This window comes from Blennius ocellaris, assembly GCF_963422515.1.
Source record: "Blennius ocellaris genome assembly, contig: SCAFFOLD_394, whole genome shotgun sequence".
Classification (NCBI taxonomy): Eukaryota; Metazoa; Chordata; class Actinopteri; order Blenniiformes; family Blenniidae; genus Blennius; species Blennius ocellaris.
Window position 1 is genome coordinate 2,501 of NW_027662050.1, and position 10,870 is coordinate 13,370.

At 44.0% G+C, this 10,870-nt stretch overlaps 2 protein-coding genes across 2 annotated transcripts in view; both read left to right on the forward strand.

The window, feature by feature from the left end:
* The window catches only part of LOC308148380 (uridine-cytidine kinase-like 1), a gene marked incomplete at its 5' end in the record, with an annotated part of 3,419 nt that extends 679 nt beyond the window's left edge, over positions 1–2,740 (forward strand). The window contains 3 exons of the mRNA XM_080521844.1: positions 271–378; positions 851–1,007; positions 2,095–2,740. Coding sequence (XP_080377970.1) covers positions 271–378; positions 851–1,007; positions 2,095–2,171 — 342 coding nt within the window. The 3' untranslated portion in view covers positions 2,172–2,740. The remainder of the gene's footprint in view (positions 1–270; positions 379–850; positions 1,008–2,094) is intronic.
* Positions 2,741–3,768: 1,028 nt separating this feature from the next.
* mpv17 (mitochondrial inner membrane protein MPV17) lies at positions 3,769–9,772 on the forward strand. Its single transcript, XM_080521845.1, has 8 exons — positions 3,769–3,787; positions 5,427–5,538; positions 6,745–6,860; positions 7,719–7,811; positions 8,784–8,879; positions 9,223–9,255; positions 9,330–9,382; positions 9,591–9,772. Exons 2-8 carry the CDS (start codon positions 5,466–5,468, stop codon positions 9,658–9,660), a joined length of 534 nt encoding a protein of 177 aa, XP_080377971.1. The 5' UTR covers positions 3,769–3,787; positions 5,427–5,465; the 3' UTR covers positions 9,661–9,772.
* The last annotated feature ends 1,098 nt before the right edge of the window (positions 9,773–10,870 follow it).

Genomic DNA, 10,870 nt, shown 5'->3' on the forward strand with positions numbered 1-10,870 from the left:
CTGCCAACCCCTTGGCTAGTTGCTCCGCTAGTTTCTCTGCTAATGACTGGGCTAGCGGCTTGGCTAGTTGCTCGGCTAGTTTCTCTGCTATCGCCCTGGGCTAGCGGCTCGGCTAGTTGCTCTGCTAGTTGCTCTGCTAACTCCTGGGCTAGTGGCTCAGCTAGTTGCTCTGCTAGCCCCTGGGCTAGCGGCCCAGCTAGCTACAGTGTTCAGACGCACCACGGTGTCTCCGGGACGTGGGACAGCTCATGTGTCCCCCTGTGTCCTCAGCTCCACTACCTCCGCCTGCCCAAAGACGTGAGCGAGGACTACGTCATCCTGATGGACAGCACCGTGTCCACCGGCGCCGCGGCGCTCATGGCCGTCAGAGTCCTGCTGGTGGGAACGCCGTCACTCAGCCTCCGTCACGTTGACCCACGGCGTCCAGACCGTCGCCGTGGAAACCAGGTCTCGTCTTCTGCAGCACACGTCTCACTGCACCCTTTGTTTCATTCCTCCACCTCTTCTTCCTCTTCCTCCACCTCTTCTTCCTCCTCCTCTTCCTCTTCCTCCTCCTCCTCCCCCTCCTCTTCCTCCTCCTCTTCTTCCTCTTCCTCCACCTCTTCTTCCTCCTCCTCCTCCCCCTCCTCTTCCTCCTCCTCTTCTTCCTCCTCCTCTTCTTCCTCTTCCTCCTCCTCTTCCTCCTCCTCCTCTTCTTCCTCCTCCTCCTCTCCCTCTTCCTCCTCCCCCTCCTCTTCCTCCTCGTCTTCCTCTCCCCCCCTTCTTCCTCCTCCACCTCCTCCTCTTCCTCCTCCTCCTCTCCCTCCCCCTCCCCCTCCTCCTCCCCCCCCCCCCCCCCCCCCGACTGAAGGACCATGACGTAGCGGAGGACAAGATCTTCCTGCTCTCTCTGCTGATGGCGGAGGTTGGCGTCCACTCGGTGGCGTACGCCTTCCCCCGCGTCCGCATCATCACCACGGCGGTGGACAAGGAGGTCAACCAGCACTTCCACATCATCCCGGGCATCGGTGAGGGGGGGGGGGGGCGGGGGGTGGGGGCTATTTAGGTCACTGGTGTTTCCTCCAGGTAGAGCCAGGTGTATCCTGGGAAATGATCACCGTTCACAGTTTGTTTGGGTTTTTTTGCTTTTTTTTCATTTAAGCATGAGGATGTCACGATCATTTAAAAAAAAAAAGACATTTTTAAATAATTACAGTCGTTCCAATGTTGCTTTTATAGAGAAAATAGAAAGTCCAACGTCCACATGAGCAGCAGGTTGGTTTGACACACTGACGTCTGTCACTTTACATTTCACCGGCAAAGTTCTGTGCTGCCCTCTAGTGGTGAAGAGTATTTATACATGATTACTCTGCAACACACTGTGAGAGCAAAGGTTTTTAGAAAATAATGTGAAATGTGATAATTTCCCACGACTCAGCTGACGACCTGGAGGAAACACCAGAGGGGGGAGAAACTCTACGTTAGGGTGTGCAGGTGAAATGTAAAGTGACAGACGTCAGTGTGGTTCATCTCCACCTCCTGCTACCATCTTGTATCAAAGTACTGTGTCAGTGACAGTGATGGAGAAGTTTTAGAAAACCAGGATCTCAGCTCTTCATCCATCAGGTCCAGGTTTCACACTGACGGAGGCACTATTAAAAAAAGTCCTTGCTTTCTGGATTTACTGGATTCCTGTTGATAAAACTTTGATGAGAAAGACTTTATATTGTTAATAGAGGCTACAGAGTTTAACATTTTAACATTTTCAGGTGGAGGCGTGACTCCAGAGTTTTACTAAGACAAAAGTGTGTCTTGACTCTAAAAGGTTGAAAAACACTGGTCTAGATGATAAATGTCTTTTATGTTAACGACGCGCTCAGTGACATCACATAGTGACTTTATCACCCAATCTAAGGAGACAAACATCAAAGAGATGAAAGTGGTGGTGTGACTCCAGAGTTCTCCAAAGACAAAAGTGTGTCTCGGCTCAAAGAAGGTTGAAAAACACTGATTTAAGTTATTTATTTATTTATTTATCAGCTTCAGCCGGACTCTCGTTTCTTCGTATGTTTGTTTTGACCTTGAAACCGTCTTTCCTTGACCTCCTTCTCTCAGGGAATTTCGGGGATCGTTACTTTGGCACCGACGCTCCGTCAGACTGGGGGGAGAGTGACGAAGCCATGGACTGCTGAGGAGGAGCAGGAGGAGGAGGAGGGGGAGGAGGAGGAGGAGGAAGAAGAGGGGGAGGAGGAGGAGCAGGAGGAGGAGGAGGTGAAGCTACAGGAGGAGGAGGAGCTATGGGAGGAGGAGGAGCTATGGGAGGAGGAGGAGCTTAGCCCCGCCCCCCGGCTTCACCCAAACACCTGGCGACACGTTTGTTGTTGACGGAACGCCGACGTTCCTCCCGAGGTTTTTTGTCTCCCGGAGTTCCAGACGTAGCGAGTCTCTGCAGGTGAAACCAGGACCTCCAGACCGGCGGCGGGATCTCCGTGAGCCAGTGAACGCACCGCACCGCACCGCTACGCCGCATTCACTCGTTCAGCTAGAATTTGAAAAAGGAGTCCAGGAGAACGGCGGCGTCACCTGGAAGTTTTTTATTTATTGAACCAGAAGGTTGGAAAACTCTGGAAGTTGTTTACCATCGTGGACTTTAACGTTCCCATTGTTTGTCGGACGCCGGCGCCACATCGACGAGTTCGACTCCACGTTTTGCTGGACGTGGTTCATTTGTACAGAATAAAACCTTTTTTTAAAACTTTGATTTGTGGTTATTTGTGGTTGTTTTTTTATGTTTTAAATTCATATTTTGAAATTAAACTGATTTGTTTTTGGAGGTCATTTTACTTGACTTTTTTTAATTTTATATATTTATGTATGTATGTATGTATGTATGTATATCAGTGGTGGGCCATCAGGGCTGAAGCAATATATATTTAATATATTTTGTAATATAAGATAGATGTATACATCTCTCTTATTCCAAACATGTTAAAGCTTTTAACCAATCACATTCTCACCATCATCTGTTGCCGGGTAAATAGTGGCAGGGGTCTCTATGGTGACGTCAGAGTATCCCTGCCCTCTGATTGGATAGTCAGTTTAGCTGACCTGTAGGAGCTGCACGTGTTCATTCGCTGTGTTGATTTAACTGGTTTTTACCATCAATGTTTGAAGGAGAAGAAGAAAGAGATTTGCTTTTAGATTTATTGTCAAAAATTCACTTTTTAATTCATTTAATTAATTTTAGATTTCTGTGACTTTGCTTATAGTTTTTAAAGTCTTAATTAAAAAAATTAAATTAAAAACACTTCATGTTTGACATCAAGCCGCGTCACTGACCTTTGGCCTCCAGGGGGCGGCGCAGCGCAGCGCGCGTCACGTTTATGACGGAAGTGACGAATCCAGCGCCGGTGCTGCGTTCAGGAGCTGCAGGAAATGCACAATTTGTTTTTTTTTCCACAGTCACAGAATAAAGTTTTGATTTTTCTTTTCTGGTAAATTGAGTTACTAAAATGATTAATGTGGTTGTTTTGTTCATGTCTAGTTTACGTTTAATGACTCAGCAGTCTTTTTAATCTGGGATAAATGTGTAAATGTCAGTAATCACTTGTCGTTCCGTTTTGTTTTAAGTCGCTCCAAAAGCGTTCAGACATAAATCGAAGAAGCTGTTTTAAGACACATTTTAAATGACATTTAAAAACGGCTTCTGAGTTTGTTTAATTTTATAGTTCAAAGGTGAAGAATTTAAAATTCCGAGCCGCAGCGGGTTCCGTGAAGGCGTCTCGAGTCCAGCCGGAATCATTGACAGGTAAACACGTTTTATCCTCCTTTCCTCTTTCACACACGTTTTATCCTCCTTTCCTCTTCCAGACATGTTTCATCCACATTTCTCATCATATAAACACGTTTTGTCGCACATTCCGGCTCTTATTAACACGCGCTGGCCACATTTTGTGGAGTTTTATCCCCATTTCGCGGAGTTATTTTTCCCCGGACTGCCAGTGAACGCAGCACAGACGCTGTTTAAACACGAGTCTCCAGAAGAAAATGTCTCTAAAAAAGACTAAAATCATAATATCAGCTGTCATTCCTCTAAATTCCAACTCGCTGTTTATTCATAAAGTTGCTGACGTGCGGTACTAGTTAGTTTAGTTTGGTGTCACGAGTTAGTGGGCCAGTTTGCAGACGATAGTTAGGGAGACGTGATTTTGACGCTCGAACCAGACTCCGTCTGAAAAAGCGACATTTCAGGGTTTTATTTCGTTATTTCTGAAACTGTGCTTGAGCCACAAACTCATTCTGAGACTTCTTCGTCCCACAGACGTCCAGTCTTTACTTCGGCTCGGCGATAATCCGTCAAAATGAGCCACAGGCGGCTCAAATGTGGAGTTTGTGTCGGATTCAGTGGAGTTATTTAACCCACTTTGGCTGTTCTCTGGGCTCTGCGCTTTTATTAGCGCCTTTACGGTAAAACACAAGACAGCGTACGGCCGCAATGCTGGAAGGAAGTCCTACAAAATTAAAGCCCTGAAAGCAACGACAGACAGTCTGTTTTCAAAATGCAATAAAATGGAATCCTTCACAGGTTTACACCCAATGTTACTTCAGAGCAATACTAGACATACTCCTTTGTTACTGCAAGTAATATCAAAGAATATTACTGTAGAAATTTGGAGTAAAGTACGTTTAAACTTGGAGCTGTTGATCGAAAATAATGTTCTATCGCCTGTTTTCAAATTGCCATAAAAAGGAATGGAGTACTCTTAGACTTGGAGCAAATTAACGAAGACAAGACCATTATTTTAGATTGGATAGATCCAAGTTTAAAAGTACTTTTCTCCAAATTTCTACAGTAATATTCTCTGATATTACTTGCAGTAACAAATGACTATGTCTAGTATTGCACTGATATGAATTCAGGCATAAACCTGTGAAGAATCTTTTTTTATTGCAATTTGAAAACAGACGAGACCATTATTTTCATTAATTAGCTCCAAGTTTAAAAGTACCTTTCTCCAAATCCCTACAGTAATTTTATTTCATATTTCTTGCAGTGGTAAAGGAGTATGTCTAGTATGACTCTGAAGTGGAATTAGATGTAAACCTATGAAGGATTCCGTTTTATTGCATTTTGAAAACAGACTCTGTCGTTGCGTTCAGGGCTTTAATTTTGAAGGACTTCCTTCCAGCGTTGCGCCCTTACGATGTCTTGTGTTTTACCGTAAATGTGTTAATAAAAGCACAGTTAAAATTGAATGCGGGCTCACTTGACGCCAGTTTAAATCAGCAGGTGAATGAATGAATCACGGGTTAATAGAAAACGTAACGGGACGCATTAGGGGGGGGGGGGGTTAAAGTCACGCTGTGCTGGTGGGCGGGGGAGATCCAGCACTGCAGTTTCTTTCTCTTTAGATGAATACATGTGCTGTCTATGTGTCTGTAAACAGGGTTTGACCTCTGACCTCTGACCTCTGACCTGGAGCAGCATGGCCGGCCTGTGGAGGTCGTACCAGCTGCTGATGAAGAAGAGACCCTGGACGGTGCAGGTCATCACCGCAGGTCACTTCTTCACCGTTCACACACGACCTTTGAACTCTAAACAAACTTTGTAACTGATTCAAGCGTCCTGATTGGCTGGAATGTTGTTGTTGTTTTTTTCACAGAGGTGATTCACGAGTAAAACTAATGTGAGCTGTAAGAGATGAAAAGTTCACTTTCACCTTTTTGTGTTGAATTTACAATGAAAACGGTTCCAGAAATACTTTATTTAAAATGTTGTAATTCAGGCCAATGGCCAGCAGGGGGCAGCGTTCTCTATAGAGTCTGTTTTTATATCATGATTCATTCACAAAAATGTGGAAACTGATTAAACTCCTCATGTGTGAAAGAACATTAATGCATATAAAGTCTTTAATGTGAAGACAAACTGAAATGATTTAAAAATAGAAATAAAATCCTAAAATATCACTTTTTAAATGGAAATAATGTTAATAAATAATATCAAATTATAGTTTTAAAATATATCACAACCAAATAAAGTCATTTATAATTGCATCAGAATTCAAACATTTATTAAAGAACTGTATTACATGAAAATAATTTGAATTACATTTATTTAATGTGCTTTTAAAAGGAAAATTGAAACAAAAAATCGATTGAGAAAAAATAGAATAAATGTTTGGAAGAAAAACAAAATTCTTTTCAACTATAAATAATTTGTTCTTATTTCCTTTTTTTCATTTATTTTTATGACTTTCTTTTTTTTCTTTAATCATATTTTGTTTTATTTTGTTACTATTATTTGTGCATATTTTTGCTGTTCTTGTTTATTGGAAAAGAAGTCAATAAAAATGTAAATGACCAAAAAAATAATTGCATTTAAACTTCAGCTATTACAGTTTTCTTGTTAGCTAACATGCTAACAACAGGCTGTGACGCGCGGCCACTGTAAGCTAAGTGAGCTAGCTCAACCGTCTCGACTGCAGAGCTAACGTCTCTGTTAGCATGACTAGCATTCGCCTTTAACTAAGAGCAGCTAATACAAAAGTAACTAGCTTAATGAGCGACTGTTAGCTTTAGCATTAGCCAAATCTGTCACCTAAATGGTGTGGCCATCTCGAGCTAACCCCGACGATGAGGCTAACGGACACAACGGCATCTAGCTTAATGAGCGACTGTTAGCTTTAGCATTAGTCCCAACCAAAGCTGTATACTAGCTAGTCCTCGTGACGTGCTAGCTAACGTGGTTTGTGGCGCGTCCCCCAGGCTCCCTGGTGGGCGTCGGAGACGTCGTCTCCCAGCAGCTGATCGAGCGGCGAGGGCTAGCCAACCACAACGTGCCGCGGACGGCGAGGATGATGAGCATCGGCTTCTTCTTCGTGGTCGGTCGTCTCGGCGACGTCTTTCCTTCGTGACCAACGAAACGTTTCCGTCAATTCAGGATAAATGTTCATCAGAACTGTGGAAAGAGTGAATTGAAGTGACGTGGGGTTCCGCGGGGCTTCGTAGCGGAACCCTTCAGGTTCTCATGGTTCTGGGGAAGTTTGGTGAAAGACTGTTTCATGTTTGTATGCTAACGAGCTAGCTATAGCATGTCCTGCCATAAAGCTGATGCCGGGTCAGTTTGAAAAGAAATGATTGGTTAGTACTTGTACTCGTGGCATCGGTGCGTCCCTACATGTAGAACTTGTACTCGTGGCCTGGACAAACGTTAGCCAGACGCTGGACAAACGTTAGCGAGACGCTGGACAAACGTTAGCCAGACGCTGGACAAACGTTAGCGAGACGCTGGACAAACGTTAGCCAGACGCTGGACAAACGTTAGCGAGACGCTGGACAAACGTTAGCGAGACGCTGGACAAACGTTAGCGAGACGCTGGACAAACGTTAGCCAGACGCTGGACAAACGTTAGCGAGACGCTGGACAAACGTTAGCCAGACGCTGGACAAACGTTAGCGAGACGCTGGACAAACGTTAGCCAGACGCTGGACAAACGTTAGCCAGACGCTGGACAAACGTTAGCGAGACGCTGGACAAACGTTAGCGAGACGCTGGACAAACGTTAGCCAGACGCTGGACAAACGTTAGCGAGACGCTGGACAAACGTTAGCGAGACGCTGGACAAACGTTAGCCAGACGCTGGACAAACGTTAGCCAGACGCTGGACAAACGTTAGCAAGACGCTTCAGAAGGTCCGTCGGGAATCCGAAGCGTCTGATTGGCCGTCTGGTGTCTTAAGGGGCCGGTGATCGGGGGATGGTACAAGGTTCTGGACAAACTGGTGGTCGGAGGAAGTAAAAGTGCCGCCATGAAGAAAATGCTGGTGGATCAGGTGAGAGTACTTCTACTTGTACTTCTACTTGTACTTCTACTTCTACTTCTACTTGTACTCCTACTTCTACTTCTACTACTACTACTTCTACTTGTACTTGTACTTCTTCTTCTCCTCCTCTTCTTCTACTACTTCTACTTCTTCTTCTTCTTCTACAACTTCTTCTTCTACTATTCTATTTCTACTTCTACTACTTCTTCTACTTCTTCTTCTACTTCTACTTCTTCTACTTCTCCTTCTACTTCTTCTACAACTTCTTCTTCTTCTACTATTCTACTTCTACTACTTCTACTTCTTCTACTTCTTCTTCTTCTTCTACTTCTTCTTCTACTTCTACTACTTCTACTACTTCTTCTACTTCTTCTTCTACTTCTACTTCTTCTACTTCTCCTTCTACTTCTTCTACAACTTCTTCTTCTACTATTCTACTTCTACTACTTCTACTTCTTCTACTTCTTCTTCTTCTACTTCTTCTTCTACTTCTTCTACTTCTTCTTCTACTTCTACTACTTCTTCTACTTCTACTTCTACTTCTTCTACTTCTTCTTCTACTTCTTCTACTACTACTACTTCTACTTCTTCTACTACTACTACTTCTACTTCTTCTACTACTACTTCTTCTTCTTCTACTATTCTACTTCTTCTACTTCTTCTTTTACTATTCTACTTCTTCTTCTTCTACTTCTTCTACTACTACTTCTTCTTCTTCTTCTACTACTACTTCTTCTTCTTCTACTACTACTTCTTCTTCTTCTTCTACTACTACTTCTTCTTCTTCTACTACTACTTCTTCTTCTTCTTCAGAGTACTCATTGCAGTACTTGGTATTGCAAGTAGCTAAATGTTCATACACTGTGTGTGTGTGTGTGTGTGTGTGTGTGTGTGTGTGTGTGTGTGTGTGTGTGTGTGTGTGTGTGTGTGTGTGTGTGTGTGTGTGTGTGTGTGTGTGTGTGTGTGTGTGTGTGTGTGTAGTTGTGTTTCGCTCCATGTTTCCTGGCAGCGTTCCTCAGTATCTCCGGAGTTCTGAACGGACTCTCAGTGGAGGAGAACGTCAACAAACTGAAGAGGGTGAGACGCTTTGTTGTTCTTATTATTATTATCATTATCACAACCAGCCGTCACTTTGATCTACTTTGATCTCATTCCCTCGTCAATGAAGACGACGTTTCCTAAAAGCGACTGAAGGAAGAGCAAAGAAAAGTTTCTTGTTTCGTAGCTGAAACACGTTTTGACCTCGTTTGACCTCCAGAAGCAAAACGAGCTGATTTGTAATTAAAAAACTGTTGAGATTGGAACGAGAACGTGACCTTTAGAGAGAGAGTGTGTGTGTGTGTGTGGGGGGGGGGGGGGTCACAGTATAACACGACCACATAATTAAGCTAACGCCGTGGTCTGTGGCTTTGTCTTGCAGGACTACAGCGACGCTTTGATCTCCAACTACTACGTACGTTTTCTCTCCTTCTGATCGTCGTCTGTCGAAACGAGACGCTGCTTCTGAACGACACGTTTCTGTTTCAGCTCTGGCCGCCGGTGCAGATCGCCAACTTCTACTTCATCCCGCTGCATCACAGGTGCGACGCCGCTAATGCTAACGCTAACTGAGATGGACACGCCACACTCTGTGAAAGTTAAAAGTTTTGCGCTGTGACTTGAACCGTTGCCGTGGAAACCTGGTCCGGAAACCCTGCAGATGCTGTGAGAGGCGGCGGGCGGAGGACCGCGAGCTGATTGGCCGGCCGGAGGTTTTGTTGACGTCCCGTCTGTTTGTCTCGTCTCCAGACTCGCCGTCGTCCAGATCGTCGCCGTCGCCTGGAACTCCTACCTCACCTGGAAGGCCAACAAGATGTGACGCACCTGTGTGTGTGTGTGTGTGTGTGTGTGTGTGTGTGTGTGTGTGTGTGTGTGTGTGTGTGTGTGTGTGTGTGTGTGTGTGTGTGTGTGTGTGTGTGTGTGTGTGTGTGTGTGTGTGTCACTCCCGCCATCATACCACTCGGGTTAGCATTAGCTTTAGCATTAGCCTGAGCACAGTTGCTGCGACAGTGTAACTATAATGTAATTAGTTACTCAGTTACAGTTACTGAGTTGTTTCTCCGTCACGTGAAGGAATTTGAGCCGAGTGGGCTGTTAGCATTAGCATTAGCTTTAGCCAGCTTGTCTCCCATCAGCTACTATTTGACCAAACTCCTGTTTACTTTCCTCTCCTGTCGTTTCTACATCGAATAAATGAATTTCTTTTTCCCACCGTGAGATTCTGTCCTTCTGTCCTTCTGTTGTCCCAACCAGAGTGTCCCCTCATGTCCCCTCGTCTCCCCTCATGTTCCTTTGTCTCCCCTCATGTCCCTGTAATAGTGAGGTAATAACAGTAGTATTAGTGAGGTAATACCAGTAGTAATAGTGAGGTAATACCAGTAGTAATAAAAGAAGTAATAGTGAGGTAATACCAGTAGTAATAACAGTAGTAATTGTGAGGTAATACCAGTAGTAATAACAGTAGTAATTGTGAGGTAATACCAGTAGTAATAACAGTAGTAATTGTGAGGTAATACCAGTAGTAATAACAGTAGTAATAAAAGAAGTAATAGTGAGGTAATACCAGTAGTAATACTGAGGTAATACCAGTAGTAATAACAGTAGCAATAGTGATGTAATACCAGTAGTAACAACAGTAGTAATAGTGATGTAATAACAGTAATAGTGAGGTAATACCAGTAGTAATAACAGTAGTAATAGTGAGGTAATAACAGTAGTAATAGTGAGGTCATCTGATGGCGACGGGGAACTTGCAGTAGTTTTTACGCGTCAACAGAACGAAGCAGGATCAGTAGCCTGAGCTGCTAATGGAATTACAAGTCTATTTATAGGGTTAGGGTTAGGACACACACACACACACACACACACACACACACACACACACACACAGGTTCTCTCAAGCTGCTCTGTAAACAGACGGAAACTAAACTGCCTTTAATTATTTGAACGAGTTAAATGTTTTGAATCACTTCATTGATCTAGAGCTACGCTCGGTAGAACTACACCTTCGCCATTCTATTTGTTTGTGG

Coding starts and splice junctions, on each gene's coding strand:
- mpv17 (XM_080521845.1), top strand. CDS start 5,466: ATGGCCGGCCTGTGGAGGTCGTACCAGCTGCTGATGAAGAAGAGACCC. Junction 5,539..6,744: donor GGTGCAGGTCATCACCGCAG/GTCACTTCTTCA, acceptor CGCGTCCCCCAG/GCTCCCTGGTGGGCGTCGGA. Junction 6,861..7,718: donor GCATCGGCTTCTTCTTCGTG/GTCGGTCGTCTC, acceptor TGGTGTCTTAAG/GGGCCGGTGATCGGGGGATG.